We start from the raw sequence: 20,250 nt of genomic DNA, 5'->3' as shown, positions 1-20,250 counted from the left end.
TGAAATAAAATCAAAGACAGAGAAATCTAGATTTTCCTTTGTCTTTTTAATTAATAATCCAAGTAAGTTCTTTTTTATAATTATTGTAAGTATGCTGATAGATCATAGGCTACATCTGAAATATTTTGAAGGTATTTAATTAGAATAATTTTAGCAAATATTTATTTAATGATTATAACCGTTTGCTATTTATATATATTTCCACGTGGAATGGCCAAGTATACATACAGATAAAAGCAAGTATCCGTCCCTATTAAGCTCATGAGTAGTTCATGGAAGTTTTTTACCGTTTACCTATCTGATGGTAAACAGTAAAAACTCTGTATCTGTATGCTGGAGTGCCATTACTGGTATACAAAAATAGAGTTTTTAACGTTATTTATAATTAAAATACAGTATGACAACGGCACCAACACCCAAACCTTTCCGTAGGAGTTTTAAATTACGCTGATGTATTTTGTTTATTAACATTTAATTTACATTTTATTTTCTTTATTATTAAACGCAATTGAAATTTTATTAGGCATGTTACACTTATTTTTTATAGTATTCATTTTTCGTTCGTTCTAAATTTGAAAATTGGATGCATTTTTTTTTTGTTTATAACAAGTTAATATATTTCGCATGACTTGTTTTATGTGAGTGAGTCATGCACGCCAACCCAGTTCCTAATGAGACAGTGTTGCCAATTGCCAAAAATAATATCTGTGTTTTTTCCATTTTTTTTTTCCAAACAATTGTCCGTAATCGGATTCTGGCGCGCATCTGTGGAGGTCTAAGTGAGTCCCTGTTATTGTGGGATGTTATCCGACGCATGATGTTTGTCTGTTATCATTGATATATCCATCTCCTTTTATCCCTTTCTCTCTAATATATGTACTTCTTACTCTATAAAATTGTTATATTCACAAAGAAATTAAAAATTACGACACATTTTTCATGAACTTCAATAAAAGGAGTTTTTTAATTCTCCAATGTTTTTATCTCTGGACTTTTGTATACGCGAACCGATTTTATTGATTCTATTTTTATTTGAAATCTGGTGTTTCACGCGTGGTTTTAAATTTGACCAGCTTTTGAGTTATCTTTAATGAAGCTTAATCCCATCATTGGTTTTTCCATCACTTGAACACGTTTATTTTTTTATATATGTTATTGTCACTTACCAATCTGGATTTTATAGATTATGATATCTGTGTATTTTTATTTATACTTCTGTAAAGGAATCTGTAATATTCTTTTCAAATATAAAACATGAATTGATGTTTAAAACATGAAAAATGTGTTTATAACAGTTTTTATAGAAAATAGTAGTTGTCTATCAACCATTGCTAATTTAATCGACTAAGATCATGTATACCGATTCTCTGGTCCATATATTCTCCATCTGTAGTTAGAACCCTCTCATGTCTGTTCTCGTGCTCCCATATGACTCTTATCTCTTTCTTTCTAAGAGAAAATATGCACGATTCTTTTTTTAAATCATTAAATCTCGAAAAGCAAATTAAATAATCAAAAACTATTTTTTTTATTTACTTTCTGGCTGCGTGCAAAATAGATACGTTCTAAATTTAAAATTATAAAATTTAAGACACCAGTAATTTGCTTTTGGAGAATTTACGAAATCTATATTTGAATTTTTCACTATGCTTCCATTGTATTCTAGAGTCCTGATTGGTTATTTTTGATTTGCAATACTATGACGTCACTGCGGTTGATTTGACAGCTTTCTTTATAGAGATTTTCGGTTGCCCATTCCACCTATTATTTTTTTTATAAAGTGTTATTGTGGTCATTTATACATATAATAAAAATTTTACTACTCGCTGTTTGTATCTGAAAAATATATGAAAAATCTAATATATAAATATATGTCTTTTTAATGCAAATAGTCGATAACACTAAAAATGTACTAACACAAAATTTTAAGTGCTTACATATAAGTGAAAAGCACCCAAATCTGTTAACCCATATCTGAGATTACCACTCATAAACGTACATACAAACAGACAAAAATCGTAACGTAACGTAATAATAATATTACTTCTATATATTACTCTTATTCAATAAGACAAAAATTCTAACATCCCATTTATTGGGTTTTATCATAATGATAAAATTCTACTTTCTCCTCCCTTAATTGTTTGATATATATTTTACATACAGACACCGATCTGTAACGTACTTATTTATGTTTTTTTCCATGAATGCCACAATAATACTTCGCATGAGATATACAGCAAAATAGTGTAAATTAAAAATTCCATGTTTTACGTTCACAGCACTGAAACACTCTCCGTCTAAGAGGAAGAGCATTGCGAAACCGGCGAGACCACAGGACGAGATCGAAGCGGCAGGTATGTAAAGCAATATGATCATTATGGGCATGTCAATTGGGTTCACAATGCAATGTTTCATTACTATAACTTTGTATTAAATTTGCTATATATTCATTTTTATTCCCCACCGATCGATCTCCATCCAATTCAAACGGGGATCGAAATTACGACGTTCTGAGCCGAGGTTCAAACCCCTAGCGGTGCCCTCAGAATAAAGTCGTATCCGTCAGGCGGGAGTTGGCCTTCAGCCGCTCCATAAGTCCTTAATCCTTCCACGGGTTTGGAGCGCCATGTGCACTCGCTCCCTATCGTCAGTGAAACTGTAAAGGCCAGCTGCGATCAACAGCATTTCAGTAGACCTAAAAAAAACAATTTTATTGTATATATTACTTCCGCAAACACTTAAATTGTGGAATAAACTACCTGCTGAGGTTTTCTCGACAAACTACAGCATGGGGTTTTTCAAAAAGGGTATATATTTAGGGTTCTTAATGGTCGGTAACGCGCACGTGACACCCCTGGTGTTTCAGGCGTCCATAGGCTACGGTAACCGTTTACCGTGGCCCGTATGCTTGTTTGCCGACGTCGTAGTATAACAAAAAAAAATATGTAAAACAATAAAGATCTTCCCAAACAACGAGACTAGCTTTTCAATGGGACAACATAAGTTAATAATAATATAACAAAATAAAACAGAAAGTATTGTGAACTCAATTATGAAAATAAAAGGCTCGAGTAACTAATATTCAATTTTATTAACCATTTTTTATTTTTTTAACAAGTAGTATTTGAACCCTAATATTCCTAACAGTGAATGCAAAAGTATTTTATTTTGGTACCTATATATTATTAGTAGTATACATTTCAGTTTATTTTGAACCCCATCCTTTGTCCTATCCGGTGTTTGTTATCCAATAGCTAATATGGACCTTTCCTATACCTTCACCTAAAATAGTAAAAAAAAAATAGTATTTTATACTCATTGTTTCCATTTTTAAACGTATTTGATCGCGTTTTTTTTATGAAGTAAAAACCGTTTGTTGTGTGTTTGATGTGTTAAATGTGCGACCGACGTGTGCCTAACGGCATGGTTTGATAACCGAAGTGTGGGGGGAATAAACTGAAATGTACCATAGATAAAAAATAGCGTCCGCCTAAATCAACGGTCTTTTATCCAGGACGCATGTACATCGGGCGACCTATAATGGACTACAATCCAGATCTAATGAGAATGTCTAGATTATCGCCTAAATCGTCCAGACGGTCAAGTCTGAGTGACTTCACAGATACCACGATATCTACATGGAACCAGAGACATAACCAGGTCCCAGCAGAATATCCGTCTGTATTGTCCGATAGGCTCAAAACTATGGACAGGACGTTCCCTAGACGTATTGACTTTGACACTTCAAACCTAGGCGCTAGAGATCCCGCGACATCGTACGCTGAAAATGTATATACGATGGAGTCATTGTCTGATCAGCTGACGAAGGTCCTCAGCACCGGCGCTGGCAGCTCCCACATCAACGGTAGTCTAGCGGACAGTGGCATACAAACAGATAACACTAGCACAAGCGTACCGCAGATATACGTAGACCAACCGTCAACACCCGCCGGCGGTAAGGTCTACAAAGATGCATCGGTAGACACAAGAAATAAGAATAACCTTCAAGATATACCATTTATTGATGACGACGATGATTTCACCAAGTCTCCACGACGCAGAGTCGTTCTAGAGAAACATAAAAGCATGTCGAATATTCCAGAAAGAATAGACGAGGTCAGCTCGAAAGAACAGTCGAACGAGCGTCTCACGAACAGTCTAAACAGAGCGAAATCGCCGACGTTCGTAGAAAAGTTCAAGAAATTCTTTATGGATATTGGTCTAGTTAAAACGGAGAGTACGCCCAATACAGGTGCTAATACGCTACCAAAGAGCATGAACTCTAGTTATAGAACGAGGAGTGCAACGCCAACGGAGCTGGAAGGAAGGGACGCGTCCACTTTGCCCAAAGATATGAGGTTCCGGAAAGCGCGGTCGACACAAACGGTATACATAAAGCAGGAATCCCCAATTCCTTTGAAGAGGAATCAGGAGATACAAACGAAAGAACATGTGTCCGTTGTTCAACTAAATGGAGATGAACATATCAAGGACTCTGATACAACTGAGAGGGTTATTAAAGAAATCGTGTACATCAAGACCATAGAGCAGGCAGAGGTGCATACAACTAAAGAGAGCGGTAGCACAATTATAGTTGTACCACCGGCGGATTGAAGTATTTAATGTGACCTTCTGGATATTAATGTATTCTGGTAATGTTTTACCATAATTACTATTATGCACTTAATTACAAATTGAAGCTTGAGCTACTGATCTTGGGAAATAATTTTTGTTTCGTTTTCTTCAGGTTTTAGTTTGAAGTGATACGGAATAGATTAAAAGTATTATGAAAATTATGTATTAAATCGAAAATCTTGAATATAGACGTAGCTAATTTATTTTATTTGTTTATACGTAGTTTAATTTTAGAAGATTTTCCAAAGTTTGTATTTTTTATTGTAATGATCAGTTTGTTATTAGGTGCATAAATAATAATTGTATAGATATGAAACATATGCCACTGGCGTTCTTTGTTTAGTAATGGATGCTAGTAGAGTATCTATAGGCAATTGATTGTTATTAATGTATGACTGATATTAAGTTATTTATTCAAAGTCAATTAGAAGGCAAAGTGGTGTAACTTATAAAAAGTAGGATTTGAGTGTAACTATCACAGCAATGTTGAAGTTTCATACACTTTCAATTCAAAATTCATATTTAATCACCATATTTTCATACCATAAGAATCTGTAGTAGAACTACTATTACAGACTCTTATGGTATGTCAAATCTACCGTCAGATCGGAACGATTTCGAGATGAGAAGTACTGACAATAAACTCAACTCGTATTCATTTCAAATAAATGTTGTACTTGTTCACAATGTCTTACCTATTGCACCAAACAGCTTGTTTTTTGTAACATGTTTGTGTCGAAGGGTGAAGTAAAGCAGTGACTGTAATTTGACTGCTTGATAAGGAGGTATGATATGTTAGTCCTTCGGAATGGCAACCCATAAGTCACGGGCGTCACATGATGACGTAATATCCGTGTTACCATCTTACCATCAAGTTGACCATCAGCTTGTTCCGCATTCTAATTAAATTAAAATCTTTATCTACGTTATAGGTAAAGTATATTAAAAACACGCTTGAATATTGAACTAAAATGTAAGATAAAAGTTAAAGTAATATTGTTGCCTGATGCTTATAATTATTATTTAGAAAAAATGTAAACGTTGTCCATAAGTGCCTTCCAAATATCTTCCTATTAAATTAGGTTTATTTGATATTAAATTGATGATGTAAATTAAAAAAAAAATAGATAATGTTGGATTTCAGTATTTTGTTTAATGTGTGCAGTGTAAGATATAGTATGTGCGCGCGGTTCTCCTCGACATTTTTTAAATAGTTTTCGTATTCTGTGGAAATTCGTTTCTGTTTTATTTTGAGACTGGAGATTTTTGTATCCATAATATTTGAATCAGTTTTGTCACGAGAGAAGATTTATTGTATGTATTTTAAAATAAAAAACCTTTGTAACAAGTTGACAAGAATATTGTGTTTTATTAACGGTTGCAGATAATTTTCTTTTATGTATAAAAATTGAATTTAAACGAATATTGAGTATTGAGAAAATATTTAATTTTATTTTATTGTACAATTGATTTTATTGGATATTGGATATATCTGAAGAATCATATAAATATTTATATGGATTTTTAATATATATAATACAGGTAATTAAAAATCGATATGTAATTGAAACAAAATTATGTAATTTTCATAAGAATTTCTTCAAGCGTCTCACGTATATGACGTTATGTACGATATTATTTATTTATTTATTTGTTTACATAAAATTAAATGCACAAATATTATATACTAGTTGATCCGAGCAAATTTTGCTTCACATTTTCCCCGTTTTTGCAACATTTTTCATTGCTGCTCCACTCCTATTAGGCGTAGAATGATGTTATATAGTGTATAGCCTAGTTGATAAATGGTCTATTGAAGGCTAAAAGTATTTTCAAAATCGGATCAGTAGTATCACAGATCACAATGAACATCCAAACTCACAACCTTATACCTCTTTATAATATTAGTATAGATAAATGTAGATATTTCATTAACATATTCTCTACCAAACAATCAGATAGGGTAATCAGAGGTAGTCCTGTAATTATGTGATGATTTTTAAGAATATTAATCAATGAATGACTTATTTGTCATCAATGGTATCATGCTTATTATTGAATTGTTTAATTTTGTATATAAAATTATGGTTATCGTCTGTTCGTGCTGTATTTGACCAAAATGTGTATATAATGTTGTATTAAAACAAATAATGTTTGAATTGCCTTGTTTCATTTGTAATGTATGGATATTTTATTTATTATAAATAAATAGTTTATAACACCAACAGTAAAAATAAACAAGAAATTAATGATTGGAAATAAAAGCAAGTACAAAATTTTATACCTCTCGAATAAAACTTTTTTAAAGAGAGTATGATTAAAAATGTCTCTGCCGCCTGTACATAAGAAATAAGTCGATTTAAATAAGAAAGGTGTGCCTGAGCTAACGGTTTGCGCTGGCGGGGCACCAGGGGATGATTGTAAAATAATCAGGATAAGTCAGTTAGCCCATCATGACAAATTATCGACCAGGAATTTATCACGATGCTTTTCAGGGGAAACAGCATGTAGGTGAACATACTGACATAGTATGTTGTTAGCTATATGGTAATTAGTCCAGAATATTGACTGCCTCGATGGTCTAGTGGTTAAGCACACCGTTTTATTTCTGCTGGACGCGGGTTCTGTTCTTCCTCCCACGATCCAATCCACGTATAATTTTTTTGTATTGATCTGGCTGTTTTGTATTACATATGTGTTAACCAAAAAATGTATATAAGTAATGTCTAGTATCCATAAATCAAGCTCTACTTATCTTGGCACTAGATGGGGCTGACTGAATTGTCCAGGATTATTAAAAAAATATAGGCCGGTGTTTTTGAGCTTTCTAGTTAAGTTATTCAGGTGAGCCATATGTAAAATAAGAGATGTTCTAGATGACGAAATTCCAACGGATTTTTGGTGAAATGAAAAATGTAAAAAGAATGTTAATGTTGCGAAATAATGTATGATGTTAGTTCATACATATTCCCGGCCACGAAAGGAGATGTGAATGAAAATGCTGTAGTGTTAACGACCTTTATTATTACAAGATGATATACAATTGTTCCTTATAGATAATGTGTTAATGATTTTGTTGTTTGTATACTTAACGATTGAAGTCGATTTTTTCGTAGTCTGAAAACGCTTATACTTATTACTGTTTTAGTGATGTTTATTTTATTTATTTCATTATTTCAAGCTACTAGGCCCATATTACAAATATCTTATACATATGAATTAATATTATAAAACTATAATTCGTTTAATTTTATCATTATTTTTATGTGTGTTCAAATAAATTATGGTATTATAATATATATATTATTATTATTATACAATTTATACATTGATTTTTATATATATTAACAAAATAACATGTAAACTAACATTTCACGCTACCGGATTAGGTGTTGCTGGCTCCAGCAATACAGCGGGATGGAAAGCAGGTGAGATTCAGGATTGATGTATACCTATATGTGGTGGATTGTATTGTATATATAATGGATACGTACTATGATATTATTTAACTAGCTGACCCGTGCAACTTCGTCTGCGTCACATTGTCCCCGTTCCTGCAATAATTTTCATTGCAGCTCCGCTCCTATTAGTATAGCGTGATGTTATATAGTCTATAGCCTTTTTTGATGAACGGGCTATTGAAGACTAAAAGTATTTTCAAAATAGGATCAGTAGTACCGGAGATTACAACGAATATCCAAACTCACAAACTTTTACCTCTTTATGATGTTAGTATAGATAAATGTACATATATAATTACTATATTCTCTACCAAACAACCAGATAGACTTACCTAAGTTAGGTAAATACAAATAGTATGCCTTTTCCTATTACTGCCCTTCAACTTTCTGTTTTTACCCAATGGTTAGCTGGTAGAGAATGCCATGTGGCATTAAGCTATCCAATTGTACATTATTTTAGATAGTCCAATAAAGGATAAATAAATAAATAGAGTAATTATTTGACATAGATACTGTAATCCATAACTGCTTATGGATATTTAAAAATAAACAATGGGCGTATTAGTTGTTACAGCGTTGGATACGGTGGTAAAATTATGCTACGCAGACTAACTACAGCTTAGGTCTCAGAATGCGGTTGGTTACATGTAGGGTCCTAAAGGTCCCATACCTACAATATATTGACAGCCTCGGTGGTCTAGTGGTTTAGCACACCGCTTTACTATCCGATGGTCGTGGGTTCGATTCCTCGCACGGTACAAACATTTGTATTCATGAGTATGATTGTTTGTATCGGTCTGGGTGTTTTCTATGTATAATATGTATTTATTTACAAAAAAAAATGTATCCATGTATTTATATCAGTTGTCTAGTACCCATAAGACAAGTTCTGCTTAGCTTGGGACTAGATGGCGTTGTGTGAATTGTCCTGAAATATTATATTATATTATTATTATTATATTGTTAAGTTCGCGTTTTTGTTCATGTCTATAGGTGATAGTTACTATTTCATCAGGCGCGCAGCTAAATGACATTCAAATTATTAAAAATGGCAATTTTTAAATAGAATTCCCTGTCACAGTCCTGCTACGCTTTTTGCTTTTCTAGGCAACTGGGTCTTCCCAAATCAGTAAATTTGTTGTCATATATTATTTTTTCCATGCTGCTATCAACCTATCGGATCTGTTACTATTGGGTATACCTTCACACTTTTCGTTGTACCTCGACTCCTACTACTGCATGTTTTATTTCTTAATAACAACACTAATCTTTAATAATGCACTAACAATAAATACAACTCATTAACGGTCAAGCCCCATATAAAAAATATAATTACAAACACGCTATTTTGGACTTTTAAATAATATTAACCGTCTCTCGTAACTACGCTTCCATTTTAATACACAAATGTTTTTATTTGTTATAATATTTTTAATGTTATACTCTAAACGTGCCAAAACTTGCGTTTGTATCTATATAAATAAACCTATACGAACTGTCGAGTTGTTTTTGTGCCCTTTAGTTTCACTGTCTGACGTCACAGCACATATAACGCCAACATCGGCGACGTCACCAGTGGCTACTGCCGCCAAAATAATAGTCACGGCTTCTAAGACCGGTACTGCGTCATCAGAGCCTGATATAGCCTTCCCGGCTGTCCTTAAAGGGTCACAAAAGCAGAGAGTACCACCTCCTGTACCGCCAAGAGGGTCGCCAAAAGCGAAACGTGGCGGTGCTAACTCGCAATCATCCAGTCTGGATATGAAAGGTGATTATCCCAAATTAGACATATCTGTTAATGATATTCCACCTCCGACACCTATAACGAGCAGTGACGACGATTTCTGTTTTTATGGGCATGATTTTAAGTTTAAACAGCCTGTTGCATGCCATATTGCTCCATCTGTGTCTGAGCATTCAGTTAAAGTGACGAAATTGGTTGCGTCCAACTCTTTTCTAGATTACATTGAAGAGGGAGACAGTATTACAGAAAGATCGCATCCTGGTAAAGATTTGATAGCCCAAACCACTATGATGGCTAAGTTTAATATAAATAAAGCAGTTCTAGAACACTTGGATTCCGGAGAATATGATGACAATTCGCTTACAGAGTCTAGTAGCGAAGAAAGAATTGTAATATACGAACTGAGTGATAACGAGGTTAACATACAAAGCAGTCAGTCTGAATGTTCTTCGCAATTTATAAAAGGAATGGTAACGCAGATTGATGATGAATGTGCAAGAAAATCCCCGATAGTTGTTAAATCGTCTACTGAAAAGGTTAGTGTACATAATGTAAAATCTTCTGATTTAATTTCGGCAGCAAAAAAATTAAAGAAAATACCGCACATAGATAAATTTATGCAAAATGAACCAAAAGGAATTGAAAGTAAATTCGAAAAATGTGATACAAAGTCCGGAATAATAACAGGTTTAACTAAAAGATTAAATTTCAATCAATCCAAGAGAGATAAAAATCGTATACAAGACGCAAAGAAACCAAAACCTAACATAGTGATTAAGCCTTACTCTGAAGAGCATTCTAAAGGATTGAACAATGATGATGTTGTCTGTCATAGAAAAGCCAAAACTAAGATTGACATGTTTCAAAAACATATACGAAAACTTCAATCGGATTCAGAGAACAGTTCTAGAAGAAGTTCTATGTCCTCGTTGCAAGACAGTAAAAGACCACAAAAGACGCTAGAAATAGGAAGGCCATTGGTAAAAGAGACTAAGAAAATGTTCGAACCGATCAAATTTGCTCATGGCAGTACAAGTTCAAGTGATAAAAAATCCAATTATTCATTAAATGTAACTACAATTACTCCATTTGTATCTAAAGCAATTGCTGGTAATGTACATGATAAAATTAAGAAGTTTTCAGAACCTACAGACTCTGAATCTAAGGCACCAAAAAAAGTTGCTAGACGAAAGAAAAAAGGTAGTTTCAAAAAAAGATCCGATATGAAAAAGATATTTAAAATGAGGAAAGATGTCGAAGAAGTCCTGTAAATTACACAGTAATAGAAAAAATAAAAACCGACTTAGTAATTATAATTCCATGAAATGCATGTCTTGAATCCAAAAGGATATTTATAAAAAAATATTTTGTCTAATGAATTTCTACTTTTTTTATTAACTAGTAGATACCTCTTAGTACCTATGTAGTTTCTTTGTATGTAGTGGATTAAGTAATCTTTAACCTCATGTTGTTTTCTGTACTCGTTCCTTGTCACTGCCATTATTAATTGATTAATCCAATATTATATGTTATAATGTACTAATCTGCCCGGTATGTTGTATGTTTAGTTTTTAGTATTCCAGTCACATAATTTTTAGTACTGCACTTTGTAGGTTTACATACGTTTGTTGCTTTCCTAACTTATTTGCCTTCATAAATGGATTGTTGTCGATCATCCTAATATATAGTTTAATCAGAACTGTAATTATTTTCCCAATTAGTAGAATAGAAGCTAATATAACGCTAGTGATTATACCTAGTAATGCTAGTTCATTGTCAGCTGCCGCGCCGTTATCCTGTTGCTCAACCCCGCCTCCGCCGTTTGAAGAAGCACCACCACCGAGGACTAGTCGGACTAACTCGTCGTCAACAACGTCATCGAGTGCGTCAGGCCGACGTCGCGGTGCATCAAGCGCTGCTAGTGTCATGACAACGTCATCAGCGTCATCGTTAGCATTGACACCAGCAGCATTGAGTAGCGCACGTAGTAATGAGGCCAGGTAATTTATACTTGTAACTTCTCTATATTAAGTTCTTCCTTCTTCTTGAGGATTCCTTATTCTGACCTAATTTATTCACCATAATGGTGTGATCTGATGGTAATCACTTACCATCTGATATCCAAAAATTCGTTTGTTTCCTATGTTATTAAAAGAAAGTATTTTGTAAATTACAAACCATTAGAATAATAAAGTAATGTTATATATGCAGTGTATGCTGGACTCCGCCTGCATCAGTGGAGGGCTCCACTCCGACGTGGACGGAGGGAACGCCTAGCTTTACTGAATCCAGTAGTAGCGAACAAGGTAAATAGACTACTGACACGTACGTTTGGCCGCGTATCGTCCATCGCCCGGTGAAGCTGTAAAGGCCCGCTGCGGCCAAAAGCATTGGGATAGTCCCAAATAAAGATTATCCGCGTCAGTTTCTGTTCTTCGCACGAAACAAGCACTTGTATTCATGTTTACGATACTTTGTATTAATCTTGGTCTAATATATATATATATTATGTATGGGATGTTAGGGAAAAAAAAAATATAAAGACTTGACGTCCATAAGCGGCTAAAATGTTTTACATGAAAATTTTTTGTTATTGATTTTGATTTTAATTATTTTTAGTTATTCTATTGTGTATGAAACAGTTTTGGTAAATAAATAAATTATATTATTTATTATTTTTTTTATTTTGATTCTCATTGTCATATTGATTTTCATTTTCATTTTGATTTTAAACTTGATGTAGATTTTTTATTTTATTTTTATTTTATTTTTAGCGGTTATGTTGGGGCCGCTATTATTTATCTTTATTGTGTGTTCCTTGTATTGTAGCAGCAGCAGGAAAGGAGGAGGTGAAATAATGAGTCCAGTGATGGCAATTTACATATTTATATTAACGGAGTATTTACAATTACAAATGTACATAATAAGTATATTTACAAGATGATTCGGTCTTGATTCTATCAGTTTCTTCTATCAGTTGTTTAGTACCCATAGTACAGGCTGTGCCTATTTTGGGATATTTGTTATATGTATGCCTTATTGCCTTACCTGGGCTATTATTATTGTACCGTTTAAAATTCAATTGTATGTAATTAATTATGATTTATTTTGCCATTAATTACAGGCTACCCCCTGACCCCCGCTCGAGGGGCCACCCCTAGCGACGGACGGCGTTCCCCCCGCCCACCGCCGCCGCCCCGCACCGTACCACCCTCCACTATCAACTGTCTCACAAGTGAAGTGGTGAGTTGACTGAATTATTTTAATATATATTTATTTTATTAATTTTCGAGCGTGGTCGATTACTTTTTAAATCACTTTTTTTTTTGTATGCTATGATCAAAAATATTTTTATATTTAAAAAATATACCTATATTTTGTAAATTAGAAATTTGTTTTTTTTTAAGAATTATTCTAGTAATGTAAATATTCAATCTCGATATTTTACTAGTGAAATTATTAAAGGACTATCTTTTTTTAATAATATACAGCCATTATTCGTTGGTTATCTCACTTTTTATAGGTAACAGCATTATTAAAACGACTAAGTATTTATTGAGTTTATGCATTACAAAGAAAAATTTTTTTTATATATTATATTAGTTTACATTTTATATCAAATATAAGTCTAAACACATGTTATTAATACACATACACACTCAAACCACTATTATTAACACATACAAAACTGCCTATGATAAGAGGATTAAAAAATCTACACGAAACGTGATTTGTTATTAATGTGGGCCGATATCTAAAAAAAAATAACTTTATTATATAAATTATTTGCGATTGTACAAAAATAGGTAACAGATTATTACTGATTTGCAAACTTAGGTATATTTATTATCGACCTCGCTCGGAAATGTCTAACCTAATTCTAAATATCCTTCATAACACTGGTATGTATTGTTTTCACGTGGTTTCGGGTTTTTATATGAAATATATAACTTTATATGTTTATGTATGGGCTACACTATAGCTTTTATAACATTAAAAAAATTAAGGGTACAACTTTGTTGACATGTCTACGCTTACCTATGAAAAAAAATTAAAACATCATTAATTTTTTAGCGCAATTTTATTTATACAGGAGCGAAGTAAAAGTCTTTAAAAAGAAAAAAGTCTATGCTTTGAAGTCCTAAGAACAAGTATTTACTGTTCTTAGATGGACACTCAAACATAGACAAGAATAAAATCAGGACCCCATACAGTATGATTTTAACAAATGAATATACAGCTAAATAGCATTAACAAATAAAAAAAATTCCTGTATTTTTTTGAAATGTTTTGGTAACAGTTGTACCATTGATTTTTCTAGACCTTCGTTACTAACACGCCTGATCTGAATTATAGTAAATTTACAGTAATACATTTATAGCCTATATACTGCTATATTTAATATTAATGCTATTTATTTTTGGACGCTGCTTCATGGTGGGTTATAGATGCATTTGAAAGAAAAAGTAGAATACGATTACAAATGATAAAAAAAAAACATATAATTACGCTTCAAGTTTTTGTAACATTCCGGCGTTAGCTTCTTAGAAAACTTATGTGATTTCGTGTAAAGGCCATTTGTAATAATCACAAAAAATGGTGCTTCCATTTCGAGGAAGATAACTAGCATCCGCTAGTGGGTTCATGTGTTTTTTTTAATAAAATTCTAGCAATAATATCAGTCGATTTTGTGTGATTTTATACCTAATCTTATGTTCTAATCTATGGTATTTGTTGTGTTTTTAAATCTAAAATGGAACGCTCGACGTGTGCAGTTCATATAACTGAAGCCAAAACGCGGACCTATTTTTTAAATTTTTGTTCTAGCAAAATGTAGTGTCGTAGCCATGGTCATGTTATTCATAAAAAAAAACAACTTTACAAGGCTTATTTCGTAATAAGAATAAGGTTAAAATAAAAGGTCCCGCTTGCTAAGAATTAGTAACGACTAATTTTGTATTTTTACATTATATAATTTTGCATTACACATTATTTCAGTTTTATATTTCAAATTTTTACTTATTTTAGAATTGTATGTGTAAGTTTTAACTTTTGACAGACTGATTACAAACATATTTGGAGATAAACACCGTAAATACGGTACATATTTGCAATATGTATTAAAACATAGTGACAGATTGTCTATGTGCTATTAAAACTGCAACAGAATCTATCATTATCATTAATAGCAGACTACTCCCACAGTATACCAATTTTAAAATGTATAAATTGTGTATTCATCAACTATACATTGAAACGTCACATTCTGTCTGAAGTATGTCAAAGTCAATGTCAATGTCAATGTGTGATGTTGATTAATCTAATAATGTTACTCTCTCTCTTGTTAATTATCTGTCATTGTGTAAGTTTATAAGCTTCCTAATAAATATTAAATATAAAATATAGACTGCATATTATTTTAAAATATCATATAAAACATGGCGCAGTGGTATTTACTGTAAGTCTAAACAGTGTATTTCGGCTATAAATATATCAAATCTGAAGCTTACCACGGATTAAAATTTCAAACAACATGGAGCGTAGCTGGGTGAAATTGCCCCCAAACTTCGACATTCGAGCTCAATCTGCAGCAACTGAATGGAGAGCGTGGAAAAGCATGTTTATAGATTATCTAGTGGCTGTCGGTAGTGACAAGGCTACAGATCAAATTAAATTATCTCTGCTGAGGAACATGATGGGTCCTGAGTCGACGAAAATCATATTATCGTTTAAGTTATCAAAGGAAGATAGTGAAAACTACAATAAAGTGTTACAAGAAATTGAGAATTATGTCAAGCCTAAATCTAACGACGTTTTTGAAAGGTACAAGTTTAATGAAAGAAAACAATTGGAAGGTGAAAATTTTGAAAGTTTTTACACTAATTTAAGGTTACTGATTGTAAATTGTAATTATATGGAGTCTATAGAGGATGATTTACTAAGAGATCGTATCGTTCAAGGCATCTTCGATAAACAATTACAAGAAAGTTTACTCCGAGTCGAGAACTTGACGTTGGACAAAGCTACAAGTAGATGCAGAGCAGCAGAAGCTAGCCGTTCTCAAGTAATGGAAATGAATCCAACCTGTATTGAAGTAGATAGAGTAAAGAGTTATGGAAATAAAAGAACTGAGAAGAAGTTTCAAAGAAATATAAATAATAAATTTGATTGTCGTCGTTGTAAAAGTCAGCATGGTCCGAGAGAATAAATATTAAATATAAAATATAGTGTCCTGCATATGGGAAAAAATGTGCAAAATGTGGTATATTAAATCACTTCGCAGTGAGCTGTAAAGTGAAGAAAATAAGTGAAGCTGTGTGTAATAAATCAAATTCATCAAATGAAGAGTTATTTTGTGGAGTAGTGTTGTCAAATATAAAAAAGAATAGAAGTGAGTGGGAAGAAAATATACAAATAGAGGACAAAATTTTTAAGTGCAAGCTAGACACAGGAGCGGATGTGAGTATTCTGCCAAAGAGTGTATTTGATAAATTAAATTATAAGTTAAATTGTAAAATTCAGAAGACAGAGTTAACAGTACAATCTTTTACTGGAGAAAATATTAAGCCAATAGGCATTGTAAATCTTAAATGCAAGTATAAAAATAAAATATGTAATGAGAATTTTGTCATAGCTGAAGCAAGTAACATACTTTTAGGTTTGCCGGCATGTGTCTCATTAAATTTGGTGAAACGAATTCATAGTGTTCAGGTGACAAATAATGATAAAGATAAATTTGTAAATAATAATATAGTAGTTTTTGAAGGAATAGGAAGGTTGCCAGGAAAAGTTGAAATTCCTACCAGAGCTACAGAAGAATATATTTGTCATCCTTCTCCGAGATTGCCATCTTGTTTGCTTGAACCTTTAAAAGCAGAACTAAATAGATTAGTAGAGAGAAAATCAATTGTTAAAGTTAATAATATTAGTGAAAATGCATATATAAACAGAATGGTAATAGTAGAGAAGCCAAATCGTAAAGTTAGGTTATGTCTCGATCCATTAGACTTAAATAAAATTATTGTAAAAAAACCTAAATGTTTACCCACATTGGAGGATTTAAGTTTTAAATTACAGGGTAAGAAGTTTTTCTCTGTTTTAGACTTAACTGAAGGCTTTCATCATCTAAGTTTGTCTGAGGAGTCATCTTGGAAGTGTTGTTTTGCTACACCTTATGGAGTTTATAGATATCTTGTTTTACCATATGGTTTAATGAATGCACCAGAATTATTTCAGGATGTACTTGAAAGTCATTTTTCAGAGTTGTCAAATGTTATTATTTGGGCTGATGATATTTTAGTAATGGGAAACACTGAAAAAGAGCATGATTTAGCATTGCAGAGTGTAATCCAGAAAGCAAAGAAATTAGGTATTGTTTTCAATAAAAATAAATTTCAATATAAACAAAGAGAGGTTAAATATGTAGGCCAAGTTTTTAATGAATATGGAATGTCACTTGATCAGGATAGAGTTGAGTCATTAGTTAATTTAAAAGAACCAAGTAATAGAGATGAGTTGAGACAAATATTAGGATCTTTCAATTATGTACGAAGGTATGTGCCTGACATGGCAAATATAATGGCACCACTTTTCAATTTATTAAAGAAAAATTCTGAGTTTACATGGTTACCTGCTCATAGTCTTACTTTTACTGAGCTGAAAAGAAAAATATGTTCAGCACCATCTTTGACACCTTTTGACCCCAAAAAGAAAATTATTTTACAATGTGATGCAAGTAAAAGTGGATTAGGTTGTTGTCTATTTCAGAATAATGAACAAAATATATTAAAGTTAGTAGCATGTGCATCTAGATCTATGAATGATTCAGAGCTTAATTATAGTCAGACAGAAAAAGAATTATTATCACTATGTTTTGGTATAAAAAAGTTTCATAGATATGTTTATGGTTGTAATGTTGATGTTCAAACAGACCACAAACCAATTGTATCAATTATGTCAAAACCAGTTTGTAAAATAGGATCTCCTCGTTTGAAACGCTTAAGATTAAAATTATTTACATATAATTTGAATGTATATTATGTACCAGGAAAGTTATTACATTTCGCTGACATGTTATCAAGAAATTGTCTAAGTATTACAGAAAATGATAATCAAATGTCACAAATAGTACACTCTGTTACTGTACACTTGCCTATGTCAAAAGAAAAGTTTGTTAAGAAAAAGGAAATGGAATATAAAATAGGAGATAATATAGTTCATAAGACTGATAAACACAAATTTTGGAGAAAAGGTATTATTGTGGGAAAATGTAAAGAACCTAGATCTTATTGGATACAAAAGGAGGGAGAAGATAGGAAAATAAGAAGGAATATTAAACATATAAAGAAATCTTTTTCAGATTATAAAAGTGTAAAGAAACTCAATCCTTTTTTATCTAATTATGATGAAGATTTTGATCAGGAATCTGATATAAATCTAAATGTTCCCATTTCACCTAGACCTGTAACAACCTGTAGGAATCAAGTACCACTAAGTGTAACTACTAGAGATGGTAGAACTACTAAGCCTAGAAGGGTGTTAGATCTGTAAGCTAAAGGGGAAGGTGAAGTATGTCAAAGTCAATGTCAATGTCAATGTGTGATGTTGATTAATCTAATAATGTTACTCTCTCTCTTGTTAATTATCTGTCATTGTGTAAGTTTATAAGCTTCCTAATAAATATTAAATATAAAATATAGACTGCATATTATTTTAAAATATCATATAAAACACTGTCTACGCTTCTGGATGTAATGATTAAAAAAAAATAAACTAAGTACGCATCGTTATTAAATTCATAGTTATGATGTTATTACAATTTCTACATAGATTTCGAAATTAAATATTATCATAATAATGGACAGCCATTTTATAATGGTACTTTACAATATCAGTATCGGTTGATGCAAGTTTTTTTTTAAAGCAAAAATAGGTTTAGTTCATGTTAATATTATACGGACTATTATAATGTTACTATTATTAATAATGTACTATGTATTATTATATTAAAAAATGTATACTAATAATACGAAATAAGCCTTAAAATAAAAGTTATGACTGAATTCATCAATGTTCAGCAAAATGACTGATCTTATCAACACATTAGTAAAAATTAGAATTTTTAACAACAGGTTGTTAACTAAGATAAGATGCGAGTGAAGTGAATAATAATCTTAGTTAAATGAAATACTAGTTCACGAGGATTTTTAACAAAATGTTTTCGTTACAGTTAATTTTATTGAATGTGTCCATATTTAGAAGTATCTACGTAATTCGAGTCATATCAATTTGTTTCGCATAGTACAAATTTAGAAAAAAAGTTACCAATGTTTAAAAATAAATGTTGTCCTTTTTCCATTAACATTTATTTATTCGAAATAGTAAAATTTCTACTGTTCTATTATTACTCTGTGAAAATTTTGTTGTTTTAATAAAATACTACTAAATTCAGTGTTGCCCGCGTAAGTCGACCAATAGCTACTATAGTTCATGTTTATCCCCAATAATAATCGCTATAAAAGGTTGTCTTATGAAAGCAATTTGTTGTTCGCTTTTGAAATATAATCCGCTTTATTGTGAGTGTAATATTAATGGTTCAAAATGTATCAAAGTGATTTATGAGTATTGTTAGTAGGATAATATTACTTTACTTGTAGTATTGAATGCGTAACAAAGAAATATAACCAAAAAACTTTCATAATACACAATTGTGAAGCGTAATTTATTTTATTTAATTTTATATTTAACAAGAAGTGTTCACTATCTATAAATGATCTTACTAAAAATACTCACAGATCAAGTGTAAATTGTAAAAATATCTTCTTGTGAGTGGTGACCTTGGTTCATTATTTATCAGATTAATATTATTCCAAGTAAATTATCTGGGATTTAGTTTAAATAATTATGTATATTATTTCTGCTATAAAAAAACATCATTTAAGCTCTTCCAATTACCACAGTTAAGCGTTTAGTTCTATAAATGGCTGATTTTATTTCGATCAGTTAAAAAAAATATATATTTATTTGATTATATGAAACATCTCTGATGGTAAAACACGTTTCGGTTTAAAGGAATCGATATTGTATGTTCAAAATTTTCATTGTACATTTTGAAGAAAGCTAGGAAAAATTGAAGCCGTTCTATTCGACACTATATACTACTACAGTTTATAAGGTTTCATATGTTTGTAATAAAAAATAACCAATCACAATTTTCAAAGAACAAATATTGCCTGAAGTTTTGTTAACAGTTATAAAAACTGTTCAAATATTTTATTTAGTGTTTCCCAGAGACGTGATACTATTCTCGTTATTTCTAAAATACATTTTGTATTACTACGGAAATAGTATTAAATGGTAGTCTCTGATACTGATTAAAAAATGAGAATAATTTAAATAGTGGTGTAT

The 20,250-nt window shown here is 31.8% G+C and overlaps 1 protein-coding gene across 12 annotated transcripts in view; it reads left to right on the top strand.

The window, feature by feature from the left end:
* LOC131852290 (phosphatidylinositol 4-phosphate 5-kinase type-1 alpha) overlaps nucleotides 1-20,250 on the top strand; it is a 68,453-nt gene that overhangs the window by 41,886 nt on the left and 6,317 nt on the right. For 3 of the 12 annotated variants that reach the window (XM_059202958.1, XM_059202955.1, XM_059202956.1), the window contains 3 exons: nucleotides 2,283-2,357; nucleotides 8,028-8,066; nucleotides 9,622-11,611. In XM_059202958.1, coding sequence (XP_059058941.1) covers nucleotides 2,283-2,357; nucleotides 8,028-8,066; nucleotides 9,622-11,114 — 1,607 coding nt within the window. In that variant the 3' untranslated portion in view covers nucleotides 11,115-11,611. The other 9 variants (XM_059202963.1, XM_059202962.1, XM_059202965.1 and 6 more) reach the window with 6 other exon arrangements.

This window comes from Achroia grisella, unplaced genomic scaffold (assembly GCF_030625045.1).
Source record: "Achroia grisella isolate CSIRO2021 unplaced genomic scaffold, CSIRO_AGI_Agris_v1 utg841, whole genome shotgun sequence".
Taxonomy (NCBI): domain Eukaryota; kingdom Metazoa; phylum Arthropoda; class Insecta; order Lepidoptera; family Pyralidae; genus Achroia; species Achroia grisella.
This window is presented reverse-complemented; position numbering and strand designations above follow the sequence as displayed.